We start from the raw sequence: 24,604 nt of genomic DNA on the forward strand, positions 1-24,604 counted from the left end.
AAATTTCAATAAATCTTTTATAAAAAGATTTCTTTCATTATCCTTATTAAGATTTTACTGATGTTGGCTACAGTCCCTGCTTGAGCTATACAATTAACTTACCATGTAAATTTGGAACAAATAAATTAATGTACTTTCCTTCAAAATTATGTATTTTCTTTTTTATATATAAAGGCTCGTATAATTATTATAATAACAATATGAAATATTACAAAAAATAGATTGATGTATATTCACAAAAATCCTGAATGGGGGGTGGGTCACCCTGTTTTAGAGACTATGGGGATAAGGTTGAAATATATAGAACTCTCCTTTCTCTATGTACCCCTGTGGAGAGCTTCTATGTACATGTGAGTGCATGTAGCCAAGTATGTAGAAGTAATATCATTGCATTCGACTGAGAAAAGCAGAAGTAGTTTCGCGGACGTCAAGACGATAACGTCGCGGCGGTTATTTCTTTCTTCAGTCGCACAAAACTGGATGGAGAGTATTTATTTCGGATAATTACCAAATGAATTTTTCACAAACCACCCATCTAATCCAGAAAAAAATATGAGGATTACTTGAGTGGAAGGGTAGATGAGAAAAAAGAAGAAATCTAAAAGAAAAGCATCAACAAAGTCTCGAGTTTGTGAAGTTTTGTGAGTGAGAGCAGAAGAGAAAAAAAAATGCTGAAGAATCCTGCAATCGATGGGAAAAGAGTTGGTGAAGGAAGAAATTCCACGGAAGTAGTGAAAAATGTGAATTAACGCGAAAGAAGTAAAAAAAAATCTACCACAAATTTCGGAAGAAAAAAAAATGTAATAAAAGTTTAACAGCTTTCGGCACCAGAAGCAACAGAGAAGTTCCTTTTTTACATCATACACAACAAATTATACTAAAAATATATATACAAACACTCGATGAAACCAAAGTTCCTATTTAAAAGTTTTGAAGAGTTATTAGAATTCTATACAAGATAAATATTTAAACCAAGATATATAGCAGAGTAGATAAAAAAAAGGAGGGTGAAAAAGAGTTTTTTTTTGTGAAAAGAAAAATTTCTCAAAGTAAATTTTTAAGCAAGTGAAAAAAGGTATCAGGAAGCAAAGGAAATCAACTTAGGGTTGGAGAGAGAGGATTGAGGAGCTAAAAGAAAGAAGTTCTAGAGGAAAAAGCTCGTGAGGTGGATTTTGTGTTAAAAGAGTGGACAGCCCTGTGTGTGTCATTTACCACCACTTTTAACAACACAACTACATACTAATAGCCTGATATTAAAGCCTCGCATTGGAAAAGGAAGAAGCACGGAGTACATAGTGAAAGTTGTTGAAAGTTCTAATTGACTAATTTGCATCATCTGTTTTCTGTGTTGTCGTGCTACTCGAAGAGAGTGAAACAACGTAGCCACGTGGCTTGGCTCAACAGACTGCCACAACATTGAAGCACCTCTGGCCCTAATCCCTGGTCTCCCCGGTAATTAATGTCCACCGTGGCGAGGAGTGGCAATAGCATCGGCAGCTCAAGTTCTCTCGTGGATGTCGATAGTGCAGACAGCAATGATGCCTCCTCGAGAGATGATCTCGAGGAGGACTTCAAGCACCGCAAAATCCGACAGAGTGTCATCTCACCACCTGGTCCTGCCTCAGCCACAAATTCTCAGTTTTCACCTGCGGGAGTCGTGACCTCTTTCAGTAGTGCTGTAGCCGGGATCTCACTAACGCATCCGGCTGATTTATCAGCCGCCCTGCACAGCTATCACCATCACCATGGCAGTGGACCAGTGTCAGCAGCAGGAGCTCCTGGCGTCAGTTGTGGGACATCCCTCGATGCCAGCAATAACAACAAGCCTCCTTTCCTCCTGCCCGCTCAACTGTACAAGAGTCTCTTCGCCAGTGCTGTTCTTCAGAAGGCCCCCAACACTTCAGATGCCTTCAATGGACAACCCTTCCCGCGTAATCTTCTCTTCTCCTGCTCAGAAAAATCCCCTAGCAGCGACAGGGACACAGATGACAAGGCTTCTGAAGAAAATGATGAGGTGCTTCAATACCCCTAACATTAAAACCTCAAAAGACAATTATGTACATAAAAGATTGGTAATGGAGGAATAGAAGAAATGAAAAAGTCACCTCCAAAGGATGATTTCTTTATTCTTCTTCAAACTTTCTTAAGAAATTCATTAAAATTTAACAGTATTATCCTATGCATAAATTCTTTGCTGTCCTGAGAAAATCCCATCTGAGATGAACACAAAAATTGTCTAATCTGCATATGAAAGCCCAAAAAGCTGAGAAATCTGTTTATAGATTTTCTCAGTTCTTTTGCAAAGAATATGCCTTTTCATGGAAAAATCCTCCCCTTTCGCGATGCTCATGAAAGAACGTCTGAGAAATTCAATAGAATCTTCCTGTATATATATTCCTAAAGCTAGGGAATGGTGGGGTATGGGGGGGGGGGTTGAAAAAAAGGGGTTAGGAACAAAGAGTTTGAAGGAACAAAGGAAAAATACTTTATACACTCGTCTTATGGCTTGTCTTCCTTCTTTTCTCTTTCTCTTGCAGAAAGCCGCTGCTGCTGCATTTGTGTGGGGAGGTGAATCAGGTGTACCAAGTGTGAATTCTGTATCAAATAACAATAACAACAATCCATCTGCTGTAAGTGGAGGAGCACCAGGAGCAGGAGGTGTTACACCAGCAGCCGGCAATTCACCGGCCAGTTGTTCACCAGCTACAGGAATAGGATCAATGCCGGTCGGAGGAGTTCAGGGTCAGAACCCTACCCAGGGCCTCGTGCACTGGATGAGTGCCGTAATGGCAGAGCACATGACATCCAATTCACATCATGATCCCACTGTTGGGATGCACTACATGTGGAATGGTGGAGTCGATGTAAGTTTAATTCCCATTTACAATAAATTGATAAAAAAGTATAAATCCTCTCTATGTAGGGCATGTGGTAGGGGTTACGGAGTTAAGAAACTAACTTCAAAAAGTAAATATGTTTGGTGGCCAAATTGATGAAACTTGGTCAATAGGGTCAATAAGGGTCGCTGCCAATTGAGAATATAAAGTTGACAAGAAAAATTGCATGAAAAGCAATAGGTTACACGGTTAGTGGACAAGTTCGGGCTGTATCAGGATCAAGACGTCAAATAGATTATTTGCTTTTAATTCAATTCCTGTCCGAATGAAACGTATAAAAGTTTATTCTCTTCAAAATTAAATTTTCTTCTAGTGGATATACGGTCTTTCCTGACGAAAACCTAGAGTGAAGAAGAACCTACAGTAGACTCTCTCTCAATTGGGCATTTGGGGCAAAATGTCATCCGGTTTATCGATAGATTTGGGCGTCAAAGCCTTTGTAAATTCCACAAAAAGCGCTCAATTATGAAGAATCACGATAAAATAGGAAGAACTAAAGCAAATTTGAGCAAATTAGCTTCATAATTAAAAGTGAAAATTGTCAACAAAATTTTTCGCCCGATTGAAAAAGAGCCGATTGAGCGAGAGTCTGCTGTACTACTTGGTCCGCCTTCTTGTAATAATTTATGGAAAAAAAAAATTCAAGCACATGAAATATGTATAAACATATCAAAAATTTCAAGAAGCTTAATTCATTTTTGTCTTTTAAAACAAATATCGCGAAAAAAACTTCTAGGAAGAAGTGGGGCACCTTTGAATCGAGGCAGCTTTAAAATTAGGCTTTTTCTCCTATTTTGAAATAGAACTGGATCTTACCATAATAAAATTTGGTTCCATAAACCAATTGTGAAAATAAATTACATTGTGATAACAACCCTCAATTCCTTATAAAAATAGGAGAAAAAAGTAAATTTTCAAAGGTAGGGGGGCTTGGGCACCTTTGAAAGTAGGACACCTTTGAAAGTAGGGCACCTTTGAAAGTGGGGCACCTTTGAAATTGGGATTTTTCACCTATTTTTAAATAAAATTGAGCCTTATCGTGATATAATTTAGCTGCAGAAACAGATTGAGAAGCTAAATTATAGCACTATAGGGCTGAATTTTAATTAAAAATAGGTGAAAAAATCCCAATTTCAAAGATGCCCCACTCAAAGGTGCCCCACTTCTCCCTATTTTTTGGCTTCCTAAATCAGACACCATCCTTAAGCCATAGAAGAGGGTTAAATTGATAGCGGCCGTTCTATCTTCTATGATTTTAAACTCAGGGGTTTAAGACTGGCCAACTACGGATTTTCTGGGGTCATATCTGTCTTTAATTCGTCAAATGAATAATTGTGCGTATTGGAGCCAATGAAAATTCTGAGTGCAACGCCTAAAAATGAAAAATATTGCCCTATGGACGGATTTTAACGTTGAAGCTTTGCTGCATTTCGTATTCTAAAATTTCTCATAAATTTTACATTCGATCATGGTTTAGTCATAATCGAGTTCAATCATAATACATCGGAACTTATTAAATATTCAAGGATATCAAACGAGTTTAATTAGGTTACTAAAAAAAATACACAATAAAAATATTACAATTTTTACTGTTCAATTTAACATCTTAATTTAAAATTTGTTTGTAGTAATCAAATCCCTTTGTAAATATAAGAATTTTAACCAAATACGTTCAGAAGGAAACTTAAGCTTATAAATTGTTACACAGCATACCGATTCCGAATATTCAACTATCAGAATAGATTCAACAACCAACACTTTAATAGCTCAAAAAGAATCAGGTTGATCCTCGCGAATATTTAGTTTTTAAAATTTGGTAATAAAAGATGAAGTAAATGAAAATTTGTTCAAAGGACCTCTCCCTGATCGATATTTTAACAAATTTAACTATTTTTTTTCAACCTTTGGTACAATCTTTAATTTATTTGACCTTAAATTGTGAGTCCGTATTTAAAAGGACTTGATCTTAGAGAATAAGTGTTGTACACTCAGTCCCGGCATTAAGTACTTCGGGATTATGCACCTGACGGAATTATGCAAGTTTGCCTAACATTGGGAGTCAATCTATGAAATCATTTTTGAAATACGCCTGAATGTATACTATATTGCGACGCGGGATATTTGAAAACATTTTACTACTTTTCAGAATAAAACTTTAATTTCTTTTATTAAGGTATTTTTTTTTAAATATTCTAACCATTTATTGAAGATCTCTGGCCAAAAAATACTGTTTGTTAATGCATTTCTATTGAACAATTGACCTTTAAATTACTTTTACTCCGCGCGAAATTCGTTCTACAGCCGATTTATTCAAAAGAAAGCCCCTGCAGATATGCAAATTTTCTCGATGCGTAATGCCATTTCGCGCGTTTTTTTTCGATCCCGAAAATGTACATAATACCGGGATTGAGTGTAGTTCTTTAAATTTCTATAGTTACTATGCCGGATTACAAAATCTTATGAAAGGAACAACTCGAACTTTTTCGTCAACTCAGTAGTAGCAAAATAGATTCAACTACTGCATAACCCTTAAATATATGTAGGGACAGTTCCTTGTAATAGTCAACCATAATCCTGAAGCACGTATTGAATACTCAAGGGAACCAGGTGAATTTAATCAAGATCTAGCAAAACCTCTTTTTGGTCCACTTCCAACCCTTTCTCCCTTTTCTTCTTTCCACACCTCCGGGGCATCCTTATAATGTTGTACTTTCTGTGAGACGTATAAGGATGAGGAACTTCCGTTGTTTGTCCATCATGTGTGCGCCGGGGTGTGTGTCTATGCAACCCTCCACGATTTACGACTGTCTCAGAGCCTCAACTGGCTGGCTAGTATGCTGGGTCAGGGTTTGCTCCCCACATCTATTCGTCTTTCCTTTCCACATTCCGCGCACACACACACACGCAGCACAACCTATGCGCTTCTCTACCAACCACCCACTCCTGATAGCATCCTGTCGCCTCCCTTGGAACAGGATAAAAAAAAGCTCTCACACACATGCAATGTCAAGCTTTTTCTCTCCGACTTCAATTGCTTTTTTTTCATCCCCCATCCACCCCCCTTGTAGCGCCGACATATCTGTCGCTCTCCGGAGTGGGTGGCCTACAGCAGTATTGGTGTCCCCAACTGCTGACTTACATGGGCAAAACGCCGCAAAAGGAAGCACAAGAACGGCAGGAAAAAAAGGTACTTTTGGTTCTGTGTGAACAAAAATAGCGTTCACATGTACCAAGAGCGCCTGAGTGGAGTGTGTGTACATTTTGGGACGGGGGTGGTACGATGGTGTTGGTGAGGGGGTGGTGAACGAATGAAAAATACAGCGGAGGAAAAAAAAAGAGCTCGCGGCTATGGAAAAAATCCAGAGGGGGTGTTCGCTCTCTGTGTTTCTCCATATCCCAGAGTTGTTGCAACCCTCTCTTTCTATCAAACCTACACCCTTTTAGTCAGTGAGCGAGAGAAAACTGATTGAAAAATCAATAGCGGCAGACGGAGAAATGGTGGGAGAACGAAATATTTTCTTATCCACAAGTTAGAAAAATATATTCACGATCCCCACATTGGGAAAATATTGCTAACCATATTTTCACATTATGTACATCATCCGTATCCATCCAAACATCCATCCACCGCTTGTACTATGGGATACTTGCCGAATGTACCACACTGCTATTTCACCGCATTCTCAACCCCCATATACAGCCCTTACCATCCACCACCCTTGGGTGAACATATTAAAATATGGGATAAAACAAATATGAGGACATCCTATGAGAAAAATTCCACTCGCCACTCCCTCGAAATCATTTTTTAATTAAATTCACTAAATGAAGCGGGATCTGTATGAGCTTTCAGCTCCATCACTCGGAAGAACGGTATTAGAACAACATTTTTTTCTCAACATATCTAGTATCCCTCTTTGTGCTTTAAGAAGAGAAAAATACTAGAATTTGTAGCGTTTCAAGAAAAAATTGAAAATAACCTTTAACTCTACACATAATGAAAAAAGCATCCCTAACTTGGTTTAAAGTCCTAATCAAACCATCGAAAAACAATCTAAAGAAAATTCTTCAACCGTTTCCCACAAACATTAACTTTTCTTCCAGATAACTTGTTTAAAATTACCCTTCCATGCGCTTTTTAAATTCAGTTTAGAAAAAGAAGAATTTATATTTATAATAAATGAATGATAGGAAGTAAAGTGTTTTCAACTATTCAAATTTATGTATGTTTCATTTGAAGGTTGTTGCCAAATTAAACTAAACTTCGTATATAGAGAGATGCTTTGCAGCACTGTCCCTCTGGGCGATTCTAGGAGATCTTCATAGAATTTTCAGAAATCCAATTAAGTAATAACATAATAAATTGTTCCAATAAAGCATAATAAAAAGTACTCTGCCTTCGAACGTTCATGCCTTCGAATAATGCGATTTTTTTTATTTATCGTAAGAGATCTATACTAAATTATAACGGAATTATCAAGAATTGAAGATAAGCCAAATAATATTTAATAGGAATGTGTAAGTCTCTTAGGAAAACTAAAAGAAAATTCACATTATTCGAAGGCATGAGCGTTCGAAGGGAGAGCACTTTTCCCTACTCTTTTTGATTCATAATTCATCGCTTGGATCAGCAATTCTCGTAACTTCTCATCACCTAGGGAAAGTGCTTTAATTTGGGACAGGCTGTCAAATATTTATATTATTTTTAGTCAAATATTTTCAATAGAAATTGAAGTTTATTGTTACTTGCTTTTTAGAACTCTTGTTTGGATCATGTAATTAGCTTTTCGCCTTGGTTACCTCAAAAATTAATTCTATAAGATTTAAAAATAAATAAAATATAGATATTCATTTAACTGTAATTTTGGACACCGTGCTTGTAATTTTGGACACTTTGTTTACAATTTTGGACAGCTGATATTTAGTAATAGAACTTCATTTGTCGTTCATTTCAAAAACTTATCTTACCAAGTCCTCCTTTTGTTTATGAATAGAAGCCGTAGGTTGTCTTAAGAAGCCCGAAAACTTTCCATATAACTCATTAAAGCGAACTGACTTCGGCATTCTACGTACGCACAAATTCCCGTATTATATCTTACCCTTCCAGCATTCTTCCAAGATTTTTCCACAGCATCTCGTTCGTAGAGATAATGTTTCTTTGTTTCTTTATGAAACGCACAACCTAGATATCATAAAAATTAAAACTTTATAAAATTTCGAGAAATAAATCAATTGTCCAAAATAAGAAACATAATCTCACTGGAGAACCTCTGATGATGATATCTATTCATTCATTCATTCATTTTCAACCGCTTATCCCTATTGGGGTCGCGGGCCCATGACATCCAATCTAGCAGCCCACGCCTGTCGGTCCTCCGCCACTTCAGGAAGATGTTCGAGTTCGATCCCGAGGCGTTCCAAGGCAAGATTCTGAATTTGATTCAGCCACCTTGTCCTAGGTCTGCCTCGAGGCCGAGGTCTCCTCACAATGGCTTGCATAGCTTTTCTGGGGAATCTTTCTTCATTCATGCGTTGAACATGTCCATACCATCGAAGTTGTGATCTCTCAACCCGAAGAAGCAGCTCCTCGACTCTTAGTTCCTCACGAACGGCCACATTCCTCACTCGATCTCTACGAGTGATTCCCTTTACCGCTCGAAGGTACCTCATCTCGGCAGCTTGTACTCGCGATCTTACCCTTTCGGTCATTACCCAAATCTCATGACCATAGGTGAGAATAGGAATGAACACAGCTTTGAAAACCGATAATTTAGCCGATCGACTAAGCTCGACCTTCCTCAACACGCTTCTGCCAAGCTCCCTCATTACTGCAGAAGCCTGACCGATTCGCGACGAGAGTTCTGCCTCCATCCTACCATCACTCGTGAATAACACCCCGAGTGATGGTAGGATGGAGGCAGAAGATGATATCTATTTTACACGAAAAACGTAATTTGAAAAGCTTATTTCACTTCAAATAGTATTATCAAATCACTATAACAATGAATTAACACAATATTCAATGATTATTTAAAAATAGCACTTAAAAATATTGAAAATTAATTATAATGTATACACCAAGCTAAACAAGGGTGACAGTAAACAAAAAGTTCTGTCACATTTCTAGTAGAACCTGTCACACGGTAATTTTAATAAAGCAATTTTAATTAAAATTATACTCAAAATTGAACAAATCTACTGTTGCTATTTATTTGGAACACACTATTCATTAAATATTCAAAGAAAATTCCAGTGTCCAAAATTACAAGCTGTCCCATATTACATGCGCTGTGCTGTATCAACAATTCTTGTAAGAATATGGAAAATGGAAATACAAAGAATTTCTGATTAAAGTAACAAAGTTACGACAATAGCTGATCCACCCGACAAATTGTCTTAAATTGGCGACTTATAGGTGATTAAAGTTGCTGCTATGACAAAATTAAATAACTCTACCCTAAACTTTAATTTGATTTTAAACCTTGTTACTGCTATGGGAAAGTTGGTAATAGCACTGAAAATTTTGAAACAGTGCAGAATTTCCTGTAACTTATAAAAGAATTACTTGTTCTATATTATTCATACTCTAATAGTCAAAATATTATCCGTGTTTTATAAAAGTTATCCGTGTTGTAGTACTAAATGCGTCCACGATGGAATAAAGTTTTTGAAGATTCATTGAACTTAGGATAACTGTACCAAATATCGGCCGGCTTGCAATTTCAGCCACTTCTTTGGTTCCTCAAATTTCCATGAATTTTTAGTTTTTGCATACTCTAGAGATTATACAATGCAAAAAAAAAACAAAAAGTACCTGAACGAGATTATGTGCAAAATACTTTAGGGGAATTCCGGAAGAGCAAAAAACTATGAGAATCAAGGTGATCGAAATATTACCCAAAGCTATGTCTGTATTTTGATTCCATTTAAAATGTATTAAAAATGATTTTTTTTAGAGAAAACAAAAGCTGTCTCTAAGCAACACTCCTTAAAAAAAGTTTTAAAAAAATCAATTTGTATTAAAAATATTACATTTCATTTGTATGCAACTATGCCGAAATTTGGTACTATTACCCTACGCGAATTTAAGTCTATAGAGAGTTTACTTTTAAGGATAAATTTAGATTTGGAATTATTGATTTTTTGTCATTTCCTCACCAGGGGCTTTACGGGCAACACTTATAATATTTATTCAACATTTGAGAACTTTATTTTAGAACAATAAATCATAGGAGGTAAACTTTGAATTAGTCTTTGAAACTAAAACTTTATATTCTGATAAAAAGAAAAATTAAAATTGCGATTCAATATTCCCAGAAATTAGTAAAAATGAAACATTGTATAATATTCTATTGACAATTTTATCTATTTTTGCACAACAAAATATTCATAAAGAATTAATCAGAGGCAAAAACAAAATATTCGTGAGCAGAAAATATAATGGAAATTAAAAAAATTCATAGATCATAATATCTGCAAAATTAAATGGTTTGTTGTTTCATCTCATTTTATGGAAGGCATTGTACAAACAATGTACTTGATTATAGGATCCATCCAATTAATCCATATAAGTATCATTGATTATTTAATTATTTAAATTTTTAAGATAATATTACGGATTTCCTAGCCTTTTCGTAATGCAGGTGACTTTTTTTTAAGATTACTTATAAATATTTTCTTAATAAAATTCTAAACGGCTTTCTTGGTCCTTTTCCGTCTCCAATTACACGTCAATATGAGCATTCACAACTGTTGTCAGATTCTCTAATAGTGTCTTAGCTAAGAGGTAAATGGAACTCCATTTTCACAAATTGTCGTGGATTTTGGAAAATTTTCGTTCAATTGATTTATGAATATTTTCAAATTCTTCGTGTATTCTGATTTAGCTCTATAATATTTTCTGATTATTCATTAGTTTTTTTCACCAAATATTTGTGTAGAAAATTGCAATGGGTTCATGTGTTATAAAAAACGAATGCACATTTTCTTCCACAAATTATTAACACTTTCTTTGCGAAATCCACAAAGAAAATAAATGCTCATACATCACAAAAAAGATTTCAACATTTCACAGTGAAAAAACCTAAAATAAACCTAAAAAAATAATTTATTGAATGTATCAAAATGTACAAAATTCTTTAAACTTAGAACCTCTCAAGTTTTTCTCAGCACTAGTTCTGCCCTCGGGCGGTGGATAGAGGAAATCCACTGATTTATTAACAGAGCTTTCGGGACGTCATTTTATGTATCTGTGCATAGGTTTTCTGATTAATTAATAAATAAGCCTAGAAGTTGTTACTGTGCATACCACCCCATGTTGACACTGATCGTGAGACACTTTTAAACTCGAACAGGAAGTAATTCAGCCACCACGCGGAAGAAACGAGAAGTAAAATGTCTTTTCTAGAGCTTTCCAAGCCGATTCTTCCAAACCTTTCTTCTCTAGGACAAACTCCAGTGAAGACTCAAAATTTTTCTTTTTGAAAGATAAATTCTATAGAATTTTAATAATTTAAAAAATAATAGCATAAAAAATTTGCAGATCTTGTTGATCTATTACTTACTATTACCGATCTATTACCGTCAACTTTCATATTCAAGTTTTCATTTTATTATTCTCCTACAGGAACATTTAAAAAAATCTTATAAAAATGTTTTCAAAAAATTCAAAGTCAGATAAATTTTAAAAAGCATTTTATTTTAAAAAATCATACCTTTTTGTGTCATATTTCATTAAACGATGTGTACTTAATAATTTTAAACCAAAATTTAAACTGTATAATTTTAAATTATCCATGCTTTATAAGAAAATATTGAGAAAAAAAACCGAATGGAATTTTGAAAAATTTTTGGTACTGAGGGTTCTCTTCTTTTCTTTTCTTGCTACCTCTCGCAATTGCAGCAATGTGGCCAACACACCAAAGACATCGATTATGGTGGTTGGCCAGCACCCAGGAATCACATGTCCATGAAGCAGGGATATGAGGTACCTCTTACAAATTTCTCCAGTTTATAGCCATTCTTATTATTTCTGTTTCAACACCTCCCGATGTAGTTCACAAAAATTGGTTTGAATTGAAATTCATTTTACATAGCTTTTATTAATTTTATTTTCGTTTATAGTTTATTGATTTATCTCTATGATTTTTATTAATTTTTATTTTAGGATTTATAGTGTTTCAGTGACTGATTTTATGTCTTTCTTTTCTTCTTTTCAGGCTAAGATGAATGATCATCACAGCAATATGCAGAAACGTACGTATCCTTCACTAAAAGATTACTTTTTTTAAGGAAGGTACTTGTTAAAAATTGGCAAGACGTATTGAATGTCAGTAAAGGCAGTAAACTTATTGGCGTAGCATTCAATTCCTCGGCCTGAACCTATGCTTACAATACCGCGAAGGTAGTAAACTCTCTGACTCTTACCATTAACTATTTGGATCTGTGGTAGTAGGAAACCCCCTCCACTGTCTCCTTGACAAACATTGCTATTGTCAGGATTTCCGGCACAAAATTTGTCGGCTGTTATAAAATTCCTGAATGTCTCACTTGCTCGCTTTCGGCATTCATGAAAGCCGACTGTAAGAAGGTCCAACATTTTCAGAACTGGGCTGTACTCATTCTCTTGGGTCAAACCCCATCCGGCAACTCGACCCTCCAAGCCAGAAGTGATGTACTATTGAAGAAAATAATGAAAACGATTTATTAGTCCCAAACAATTATCCAGAGGAAAATTATAATCCAGAGATCAATACATTGGATATTTTCGCGTGAGTGAAATCAATCGTCACATCCTGTCATCACATATTCTGATTAATTAGTGATAATTGATTCAAACATTCCACATAGAGTACCATAACCCAATTGAAAATTTGACTTTAATTATTTGGCGGTTTTAATTGTTTCACAATCGACTGATGAATTTTCCACTGCTATTTATTTTTATTCCTTTCATTTCCATCACCATTAATAATAATGACTTATTAATTCATTAGAGAATTTTTCATATAATAAATTTGAGCAGAAATTCAAAATGTCCTGCCATGCGAATTAATTGCTTACCTTTTAAATTTTTTATATCCACATTATTTTTTAGAATAAATTTGTTTATCCAAAATATTAGTCAAAATCATTTTTTATGTATTCACTAATATAATCTTTTCTGAATATCCGTGCAATATTTTAAATTTATAATATTCATCTTATTGCTATACTATAAAAATATTATACTCGTATATAAATTAAGAACCATTCAAACTGTTCATTAAAAAGCTCATTATTTTATTTACCATTACGCTCCTATCGTTTAAAAAAAATAAACAAAAAATGCAATAATTCAATAATAAATTCCTGAAATATTATTATGGTGCTATTAATGAGAGCGTAACAGAAAATTCACTTTTTTTTTGCAAAAATGATTCAATTTAATATGTACTTTTGGCCTATTGAAATTTTGATGGGTTTAATATAATTAAGCATCCTTTGCCAAATTTAAGACTTCCTTTGAAAAATTAAATTTAATATAAGTGAATTCTATTAGAATTCAAATATTTGTCAATCCCTATGAAAATCATTGGTTCAATCGCTTATTTATTAATCGATAATTTTAAATTTAGTTCATAATATACTTCTTTTTATTTGGTTAATATCTAGAGGCATTCTATATAATAGGTTCCAATTCTTTCGAAAATGATAATCTAATAACAAATGAGTTGAAGTGGAAAAGATTTCCTATTATACTCGACCTCAAGAAACCGATATATGTAGTAATGCCTTATAAGTGTATTTCGGAGGACGAATTTAGGAGAAAGTGGGGTAAAATATTGCCAGGCGTGAATTTAAAAATTCGATAACTTTCAGAACAAAAAAGAAAAATGATCTACGACGAAGTTGTAGAAGGAAAAAAAGTGGGAAAACATCCCATAGGGGAAAGTGGCCATGCTCTGCACGATCCCAAGCTTTATAATAACTATTTTTTCTTGTTTTTGAATAAATATGACTCATCACAAATAAATTTAAAAAAAAAAACAGGGGAAAATGTTCTGTTTTTAAAACATATTGTGGAGTGACATTTATTCAGAAACATAGGTAAAATTTAGTCATTATAAAGCTTGGAACCGTGCAAAATCTGGGCACTTTCCCCTAATTTGCGTGCTTTATATACTATACATTAAAAGTAGTTTTGCATCATTTACCGTTTACCGGTATACGATCGGGTTTAACCTAATTCTTAAACCTTTAAGGATGAGACACTTTTTACGGACCGAAAATTAACAATAAAAATAAAACCGATTATAATAATAATAATAATATACAGTGCCGGACAAAATTGTACCAATGTTTCAAAATTCTCTATAAAGGATTTAATATCTTAAGATCTAATTTATATTTTAACTGAAACTTTTTTTCTTAGAGAGCTTTATTATAAAGCTACAAATTGTGCCTTATTAGAATTTTTTAGGAGAATTACTAATATTTTTGTAGAGCCTTTTAAAAAAAGGATGCATTGGTACAAATTTTGTCACCTGTACCCAATCGCTTCTTTTTGTTCTAAAATTTTATTTTATGAACTATTCACGTAAAAAATAATTTAATATAATGACTTCCGGCTGTTTTTTAATGCATTTTGCATGAACACTTCCGGAATTTTTTCACTTACAACCTAAGTAATGGTATATTTGAGTAAAATACGCTCTTATATGAAAAAGTGTTTCAATAACGGATTTTTGTCCAACAAAATGGCTGCAAAACGTGACGTAGGCCATATCACAGAGATCAGACTACGTATCTAGACGTGATCCAGTGGTAGGACTATCAAATTCGGACTCCAATCACCGTTTATTACCATTTATTATACTATTTGGGCGAAAAAATCGCGTTCAGCGAGCTCTAAACCGTCTACTTTACGATTACGTACAAACATTGAAAGAAATAACTTTAGGTAGTAAGGAAAAATTATTTTCTCTATGGGTCACAGATGACCCAATCGTCCTTAAAAGGTTAAACCGATCGGATCACACAAAAATTACTTATCAGTTAATTGAACCGAATTATAACCGATTGGAAGAAGTTCAATCTTATCAGAAATTCCCAGACATTTTCAACGAATCTTGACAGGAACCTCTTCAATCGTTATGAAGAACGATTTAACTGCATTTTCGTACATGGACGAAACGTCCACTTAGGAAGCCTGTAAAACATATTAAAAAACGGAAAAATCGCACGATGCAATTTCAAGCAATCAAAAAATACATGGTTTTGGAAGGGAAGGAAGGGGGGATGTTAGATGATAGAATGGGAGGAAACTATCATTAAATTGACTTATGGTGGATCCCCCGAACGTCCTAAGTCGCTACCTCTAACCACTTGGCCTCTAGAACCAGCAACGACGGATAAACGGAAACACAGCGTGATATTGTTTCTCAGAAATCGTATAAAACTTGATGATTGTACAGAAAGGTGGTATCTGACCAAAGCAGCAATTTTTTCTTAAAATAGTCTTGTAGAATTCCCTAAGTAAGGCACTATAGAACCAAAAATCTATTTATTTACTTATAACGCTCTTGCTTCCATCACTGAGATTACTATAAGAAAAGTGGCGCACTCTTAAGGTTAAAATCTTAAAAGCTTAATCTTAAAAGCTTCTATAGGAATTCCAACAGAAAATTCTCATTTTAAGTCTTTTAAAAGTGCACTAAAAGACTTGTACAATATTTGGTTCTATAAGACAACTATTTTGCTTCTTGGAGAGGGATGAAAGGTGGAAATTTTTGAAGGATTATATCACACTTCCACGATTTGAGTGGCACATACAGTGAGTAAAATTACTTTTTATTTTTTTTTGCAAATGAGTTTCTTGTAATCCGTAGATCTTATTTATGTATTTCATAAACATAAATTGATTTTATTTCATATAAAACATAATTTTTTCAAAAAGTTGATTATTTTTTATGCATCAAAAGTTTGTTGCCTCATTTGAATAAGTAATTTTAAATGGATAAAAAACATGCGAACAACATAACATAATCTTGTGATATTTTCTGTTGATATCATTTGAGAGGCAATTGGTGATTCTGCACATTTCTAAGGTTTTTAATGGTCACATATGCATATATAAATCATGAGAAAAAAAAAACAAGAAATAATCCGCTTCTTGATAATTTATAATTCAGATCAGAGAAATACAAATTACAAGATTGTTACATTGTTATCATTAAATGAGTAGCAAAAGCGCTACTTGTTTTTTTATAAAACTTTTGAAGAAGATCTTGAAAACGTCATTTATACAGCAAGAAATATTTTAGAAAATTTTAATTTATGAAGGAATCATCAGTACAAAATTTTTGAGATGAAATTAAATTCTGAAAATGCATACTGTAATAATCGAAAAATCAAAAAAAATCTACTAAATGCCACTCATATCCTGGAAGTGCGATATATACTGTTCTCTCTCTGTAGAATTCGAGCAGTAAAAATTCCTATAATTTCTATAAGTATATGAAGCAAATTAGTATAAATTAAAAAACTAAATATTAAATTAGTAAATGAATAAGCTGATTAGCTAATGACTAGAAAATCTTGTTCAAACACTTCCAAGAATGTTTTTAAAACAAAAATAACTGCGCAATGCCTGCATTTTATCTCAGTGGTTTGTTTTTCTTCATTTAGAAGCTTTACTAATTAACAAAAATGTTATAAAGATTATGTCAAACTAATTGAGCGGAAAAGAATTTTAAATATCTCTTCTAATATTAATATTATGGTGAACGTGACATTTAGTAAAACAAAGCACGTACCTTTTCATTTCCAATGATAGCCGGAGTTAGGCACGCAGGCTTAATGTAAGTCTTGAAGATAATAGGTGACTGAAGGACTAACACTGCAACATCTGCCTGATAAAGCCCATCGTAGTCATTGTATTGATCATAAATGTCTATTAGAGTCACATTGAAAAATTGTACGCCACTTTCTGCAGCGTAGTAATCCCGAAGTGTCTTTCCAACAGCCACTTGATAGAACTCAGGATCTCTCTTTTTGCTGTTTTGCCGGTCCCAGAAACAATGAGCTGCGCTAACTATTGCAGTAGCTGTTAGGATACTGCCTCCACAGATTTGGTTATAACGGCCGTTTTGACGCTCATAGATTGCCGCTTGCCAGGGTACCTGCGTAATATTAGTTTCCTTTCCACCACTGACGAAAGCAAATCCTTCCTCAATGATACCACAAACTTGATCACATTTGAAGATATGGGTACTCCAATTACCATCGTCTTCACATCTCGTTCTAGTCTGAACAAACTCTCTTGGCATAATGTAGCCTTGTTTGCATTTTAGATTTGCCACAGTGCCTGGTGGCAATTGCGATGAACAAGGGATAGGATCTCCTGATGCTGTTTCACACGTAGCTTTCACGCTGAGTGTATTGAGTGGAACATTTGAGCAGGATCCTACAAAAGCAAATTAACTTAACAAATCGAATTGCGATAGATTATTTTTTTGTATCTTACGGGAACATTTAGGAACTGAAGGCAAAAATTCTCCTGAGATGCAATAAACTTCCTCAGAACCTATGAGTCGTGATGTACTGCAACGGAATCTGACGATCTGACCATTTGAGATAATTTGTCCAGGGAAGATCTCTGCGTTGTTAGTATCATACATTCGCCCTATTGTGAACGTAGGAGCTCTGCACGTACCATCAGGTTGAGGTTGAATAGAAGTATCAGGACGTGGTCGGGGTGTAGTTTCTTTTGGTGGTGGAGGCTTCCCGCATAGCTGCTCAGTCTCATCTGATCCGTCAAAACAATCGTATTCATCATTGCACTTTGCATCACCAGACACGCAAGCACCATAGTCGCACTTAAAGGCATAGGGAGGACAATAGTAATTAAAGCACCTAGCTAGGGATTCATCTGATGCATCAGCACAATCCTGTTTTCCATTGCAAAGTTGATCTTCGAATACACATTCACCGGATCGACATTGACGGTATCCCTCACTAGAAAAACCAATTTTTAGAAATTTGAACTAACTTGGCGTGTGTAGGTTCCAATACTTACGAACAGTTGCCTCTATCTTTGAGATACTCCAGAACTCCCGGACATTTGATCGTCAGCTCATCTGAATTATCTACGCAGTCTTTCTTTCCGTCACATTCGGCTGCTCCATCGACACAAGCTCCATAGGCACATTGAAAAGCGTACTTGGGGCACCTGTAATTATTCTTCATCAGATCCTAATCTTTGTTTGCAGTAGCGAACCTAAACTTTTTGGTGTCCGAGTTTGCAACGATTTTTTAGGCCTTCATTCACAAAGCATGAAATTATTGAAGGTTTTCGTCTTAATTTTTGATTATTTTTAAGGATTTAAAATTTCACTGAATAATGTGATAATATTTCTCAATGATCCTATTAAAGCTATGTGGGTTTCAGAAGTATCACACTACTGCAATACAATAATTAGTACCTATCATATCAATTTTCTTAATTAATGCACAATTAGGGGAAACTGGGGCACCATCAAACACGGGGTTCCACCAAACACTAAATTTTATTTCTAAACTACTTGGACTATATCGACCATTTCTTCAGTGGACAAGTGTCCCTATAATGCCTATAAATTTCTATAAGTCTTGTCCTCTGAAGTCGGATATCTGATTAAAAAATCACAGTGTTTGGTGCTACCCCGTGTTTGGTGGTGCCCCAGTTTCCCTATAGCTCTTTTATTAAATAAAAAGTAAGTCGTATTAACAAATTAAAGCTTTAAAAACTGATTATCAAATAAGTAGCTGCGAGGAAAAACGGTCTATAGTAGGGGATACTAGGACACTACCGCACACAGGGCAACACGGAACCCTGTAATTTATTAATTAGATATAAGACTTCAGAAAACGAGACCTGCATGATTTCATAGATTATAGGGATGCTTGTCCGCTAAAGAAGTGGTCGTCATAGTCTAAGTACGCAGATGGCTTTGACCCCCTACCGTTCATAAGCTTTTCTTAAATTTTAATGTTTAAGAACGGTTTTCACCGATCAGACATGGTAGATTGAATAGGTAAAGACCATTCTTAAGTTCTAGAAGCAAAGAAAAGCTTACGAACTGAGAGAAATCCGATAAAGTTAAAATAACATTCCGGAAATGTTTATTTTATCCTGCAGTATTGATCCGAAATCGGTGTAAATATTATGCTTTTTAGGTGTATTAGGGGTTAAAGTTACCCCTTTTCATGTTAATTCTACCCTAAAAAAGGTGTAAAATTAACATTCAAAATGTTGATATATTTTTACACCTAAAAATTTTAAAGTTATGAGGAAAAAAAGTTAATCGCACCCCCGTTTTTTCTCAGTGAAGTCACCCTCAGGATACAAAGTCTCCTGCACTATTCGGTACCACCTCATGTTTGATGGTGCCCCAATTTCCCCTGTTGCTCCCATTACTAGGTACGATACTGTTTATTGCTTGGATTTACATATTACACTCACTTTAGTTGCCGACAAGCCCCTGTTTCATCGGATCCATCGGGGCAATCAGTTTTCCCATCACACCGGTAAAGATCATCGATGCAGGTGCCATCATCGCAAACAAAATCAAAATCTCCACAGCCATGTTGCCGCTTAATTCTTGAAGTTGCTAATGTGAGGCCTTAGTGATAAATGAGCATAGAAAAAATGGCATGGTCAGTAGATATCGAAATTGATGCTTTTGTAAAGATTAAGCAAAAAGTAGCATTTAAGCACGACACCGAGTCAACTAAGAAAAAAACGACATAGTCAGTTAGTATGAACTTGAAACATGAACATCGACATTAAACAGGTTTTACGTGAATCTCGAGAAAAATGTCTTCAAAAAAAAAATGACCACGAATATAATAATAATTTCACAACAAAATAACATTTCTGGGGAAAGAATCTAGAGAATATTAATGAAATTCCCATTATTTATTGTTGATATTGCTAAAGTTTATCTGGAATTTTGTAGGCTAAAGTTAATAAGCTAATAAGGCTACTCATGTTTTCGAATACATCACATATTAAGTGATAAGGTTATGGGAAATTCTGAGAGGATGTTAAAATATTTAGCAAGAAAACATTGATAACAGAATGAATAAAAATTATGAGATTAAAATAGACAGAAGTTTTTCCGACGTGAGATGGGTATCACGAGATGTATTGGGAAGTAATTAGAGTAATTGATCAATGAGTCAGTGTGTATGGGAAAACCTCAAGAGGGGATTTTCCCTAAGTTCTCAAATTCAACAGCGCACCAACCATTTGTAAGACTAGACAGTTCCATGACCAGAAACACAGCAACGAATTGCCACTTTAGAGCCATTTGAACTAAAATACACTGATTAATATCCTCACTAAATTAATTAAGTCTCGAAGTACTCGGGATTTAGGCAGACACTTCCTCAGCCCAACGATAGAAAATATTTTTCAAACACTACCCACAATCATGTAGAGTGAAATTGGCAAATATTTCGTGGAGGGAAATGTTGGAGGCAACACAATATTGTGATTAACACATTCCCGGGGACAGAAATAAAAGTCTGTCCATACTGTGTATCGGATCACATTGAAGAAAGCACTGGCGAGGCATGAAAAGATTCAGCAACTGCTGGCTAGTTTTGCTGGAGAAAACGATGAAGTCGCTTGCGTGTAATGTCGTCACCGGCAGCGTCACTCATGGTATGCGAGATGATGCTCAGACCAGTCTAGTCACTTTATACTGAAGAGTATCAATGGGCTATTGCTCCCAACAGAAACCTGACTCGGGTGTCTTTTATTAAATCGAATTCAATATAGAGAGGGAAAATTTACTTAATTAATCTTTTGATTTTAATTTAGGATTTGCATTGCTTAAGGGCGCAAATAAACTTAGACCAATCCTCGAGAATATTTAGCCTTTAAAATTTGGCAATAAAAATGTATCCCAAACTGCCATACACTGAAGACTTAGGATCAACGGATAGGGATCATTTGCATAAATTTCCTTTGTCCAATCCTTTACTGACTGAATATGGAGACGTGGGGCTATTTTGAGCTGTGGGGTTACATTTGATATACGATTTTTCACATATTTTTAAGGAAAATATGCGCTTTAATGTAATGTAATTCAGATCTATAAAACAATTATGTATCAAACAATCGTGTATCAGTGTAGCCCCATAGCTCAAAATTACCCCATCTCCTGCTATATTCTCTAAAATCAGCTTTTGTCTATTTAGGCCTTAAGGTTTCCCCAAAAGTTAGATGAATGATACCGTTAAACAATTCCTAATAAAGGTTTTTCAAGATGAAAAGTTTAAAGCCAACCCAATTGATATCATGTTTTGGGATCATTGACAAGTTTGAGACAATATCCTAATAACTTAATTTTTATCCCAAATCAAATTAAAGCGGTCTTCAGATTATAGGTTTATCCCAGTTTTCTAAGGTCTCAAAATCTTAAATAGCAACCAATTTTATTAGTTATTCAAAATGTAATATATTTACCCTTAATAATCAAATCTTAAGTCAAAATTTACCAAAAATTCTTGACTGATAAGAAATTAAGGAAGTTAAGCCATATGGCTAAGCCTTAGGTCTGAAGTCCGTATACGGTAAAGTACCCTCTTGTCGGCCGGTTCCTCAACTCGGCCAGTTGAATTATTTAACCAATTTTTAACGTTTTATAGTCAAGTTCTATGAAATAATGTTAGATCGGTAAGACCGTGTTATAGCAAACCTGTAAATTGAATAAATAACCTTGTAAATAACTCTACTCACTGACCGAGTTGAAGAACTGGCCGACTACAGGGCGCTTTACCTTATATCCTAAGGTATTTTGGACAATGTTTTGAGTGAAGTCGGGCTACATTAAAAACGCTATTTTTCGCATACTTCTAATGGAAGCTGGACTTAAAGTAATGTATTTTCAATTTTGATAGACGAAACCATTCTGGATTTAAATTAAATTATAGCTGGGTCCAAATTCCTTAAAAAAATATACAAAAGAAAAGCGTTTTCAATTTAGCCCCAGCTTCCTCTAAACTCAAAATTTCTCTGATTTCGACTCAATTTTTCACAAAGGCGACACCTTTCGTAGATAATTTCAAAAACATTATTTAATAAATAGTTCTTACAAGAAAATTATTTTTGTACTTAAAATTATTTAAGTTTTATGCATTTTTCACTGTTTTTTTTTTAATAAAATTTCTGGAAAATTTTAAAAATGTTAGATACACAATAAAAAAGGATTTGGAAAATCTAAAATCGTGAAAATATTCCGTACAAACTTTTTGACATAAGACTAAATTTAGAAAGTGTAGAGAATTCTCTATCATTGTATAGAAAATCGAAAAGTTCTCAATTAGTGACTGCTATTGCCGGTGTGCGATATAATCCGAAGGATTTCCATCAACAACATATAGGTTAAACTAAGCTAAAAAAAAAGGAAGTTAAATGGACCTAGCGGCAAGTTTTTCCTTCGAGAATAGACTGATCATTCTGATATATTTTGAAATTGTGCATTAAAAACTATTCAAAAATGAATAATTCATAATCCCCAACAAGAAATATGATTAAATTTGTTTGAGTTGAAGTGCAAAGTGAGTTGAAGTTTTGGCCCATTCGGGATTTTGGCTTTCGGGATTTTGACCGGGATCCATTCGAAAGTACAAGTCACGAGTTCGAGCACTTCGCAAAGCCTGGGACGCTTTACCACTCTTTTTGGATTATATTTCACTCTTTCACAGAATTATTTTTATCCTCAGAAGTATCAAACATGCCATTGAAAATTGTCATGCAAATATTATCACGGTAATAACTCCCTAAGCACTAGTTTGCAGAGGGAGAAATAAAATTATTCATCATCATTATAACGGTAAAACATGATTTATGGAACTTTCTTACATCTCGGCGAAGCCCTAACCCAAATTCTTTATTACTATTACGAAAATATTATTCTCCCATATCCAAATTTTTCAAAAAGAATACTAGGTATATTTTACCTTTACGCAAGTACTATAGGTTTTTCATAACTTCATTTTCAAATTTATGGAAATGAAGAAACTTTTTTTTTTAATATCAAAAAAATGATAAAATCTTTGATTATTTGTTGCCAACGAAAAACTGCCTAAAAGTTAAAAAAAACAAGAAATTGAAAACGTTTTCCTACAAAGTTTTAAGTCGATTAAACGATATCGAATTCCACTTCGGATTACAGAAACATACCTGCAGTACTTAAAAAAATCTATTCGTTAAAAATTGATTATTTTTTTGATTTAAAAATATTTCGTATTCTTATATTGTGATTATTTTAAGAAAATACCACACGAAACTCGTTTTTTTATAACAGAAAAATTTGTACCAGATTCCAATTTATTTGAACACAGTACATTTTCATATTTCTTCCCAATCCTGAATTTTATTATGATGTTTTCTGTTGTTCCATGAAAAGGAAATTACGACTGTGCATTTTACTTCTTTTAATTAAATCAGCAAAATTGTTTTATAAAAGTAAGAAAAGGATAAGTTCAAAAAATCACTCGATTGCCTTTAAAACCAGGGGTATAACATTTCCTATGTTTCCCATATGTTAATTGCGTGCCGCAAAAACTTTTGAGTTTATTAGCTGTTTTCTGTCATTATAAAATGAATTAGCAAATTATACAAATACAAAATAAAAGCCAATTTAATATAGAATAGGCAACCGAAAACCCCAAATTGGCAATCTACGTAGTTTTGAAGATATCTCGTGAAATGTGTACGAAAACAGGGAAAAATATACACTAAAACCAATCGCATTTTTTAGATCTAATGTCACCCCCCTGTATAAAACACTGAAAATTTATTATTCGATTTATTTTAAGAAAAAGCGTAAGAAAATTTTACTACCTTTACTGAATAAATTATTTATTTAAAAAAAAGTCAGTGTCCCTGACTTATAATCTCGTATATTTTTTTTAATAAATATTTAAATTATAATGTTTAAAATTCCAGTAGGGTAAAGTGGCATAATTTGGAATTAGTGTTACAAGTTGGACAATTCGCCGATACAAGTTGGACATGGCTTTTTTCTTGATAAATACAGTACAAAATTTGTTTTTAAGCACAAGGAACCAAATTATAAAACTAAAGCATTAAAAATATACAAATAAAAATAAAGTACTAAATTTATCAAGACAAAAAGCCCTGTCCAAATTGTATCATTGTCCAACTTGTACCACTGTCCAACTTGTACCACTTTACCCTATTTTGCTAAATAACTTTGCCATTATCCTAATTTGCCTGCCCCGTATTGCCCTTTTATCTTTCAGCTCATGGACTTGACGATGGACGTGGAGATCATCATCTAGCACAAACAGGACAGATGGCCTCAGCTCTGTACGGTGCTGCCACGGGAGCCCTTCGCTCAGGATCCTCAAGTAGCAGTTCTCCTGGAGGTGGAGTACCCGGGTCCGTGGGTCATGGTCATCCTGCAACATCGGCAGCTCTCCTTGTGGTGCCACAGCCCATCAATGCCACAAAGATAGGGGGTGGCTTGCCCAATGGAGCCCCACCCGGACGGAAGTACCAGTGCAAGATGTGCCCACAGGTAAATTAGCAACATTTTAAACCTTTAACCCCTCCCAAGCACCTGTAGTCCATTAGGGTACATAAAAATTCAACTGTGCTTGACTTCCATCACTCAGACCGTCCAGAGAGATCTGGAGGATGGGATTCG

General features: G+C 34.6%; 2 protein-coding genes across 2 annotated transcripts in view; one reads left to right on the forward strand and one right to left on the reverse strand.

Annotated features, from left to right (window-relative positions):
* The first annotated feature begins 247 nt into the window (after positions 1–247).
* The window catches only part of LOC129810031 (zinc finger protein rotund-like), a 39,321-nt gene continuing 14,964 nt past the window's right edge, over positions 248–24,604 (forward strand). The window contains exons 1-5 of the mRNA XM_055860263.1: positions 248–2,014; positions 2,538–2,864; positions 11,800–11,883; positions 12,116–12,152; positions 24,198–24,475. Coding sequence (XP_055716238.1) covers positions 1,460–2,014; positions 2,538–2,864; positions 11,800–11,883; positions 12,116–12,152; positions 24,198–24,475 — 1,281 coding nt within the window. The 5' untranslated portion in view covers positions 248–1,459. The remainder of the gene's footprint in view (positions 2,015–2,537; positions 2,865–11,799; positions 11,884–12,115; positions 12,153–24,197; positions 24,476–24,604) is intronic.
* Positions 11,983–20,543, reverse strand: LOC129810015 (modular serine protease-like). Its single transcript, XM_055860242.1, has 6 exons — positions 20,167–20,543; positions 19,381–19,540; positions 17,956–18,108; positions 17,404–17,894; positions 16,694–17,343; positions 11,983–12,573 (listed from the first exon to the last, which is right to left on the reverse strand). Exons 1-6 carry the CDS (start codon positions 20,228–20,230, stop codon positions 12,184–12,186), a joined length of 1,908 nt encoding a protein of 635 aa, XP_055716217.1. The 5' UTR covers positions 20,231–20,543; the 3' UTR covers positions 11,983–12,183.

Source organism: Phlebotomus papatasi, chromosome 1, assembly GCF_024763615.1.
Source record: "Phlebotomus papatasi isolate M1 chromosome 1, Ppap_2.1, whole genome shotgun sequence".
Taxonomy (NCBI): domain Eukaryota; kingdom Metazoa; phylum Arthropoda; class Insecta; order Diptera; family Psychodidae; genus Phlebotomus; species Phlebotomus papatasi.

Excerpts from the sequence above, each read along its gene's own strand:
- LOC129810015 (XM_055860242.1), bottom strand. The coding sequence starts at position 20,230 with ATGGCTCTAAAGTGGCAATTCGTTGCTGTGTTTCTGGTCATGGAACTG. Across the intron at positions 19,541-20,166 it reads ACTGTCTAGTCTTACAAATG|GCCTCACATTAGCAACTTCA; the intron begins GTTGGTGCGCTG and ends TTTATCACTAAG. Across the intron at positions 12,574-16,693 it reads CTATCATTGGAAATGAAAAG|TACATCACTTCTGGCTTGGA; the intron begins GTACGTGCTTTG and ends TTTCTTCAATAG.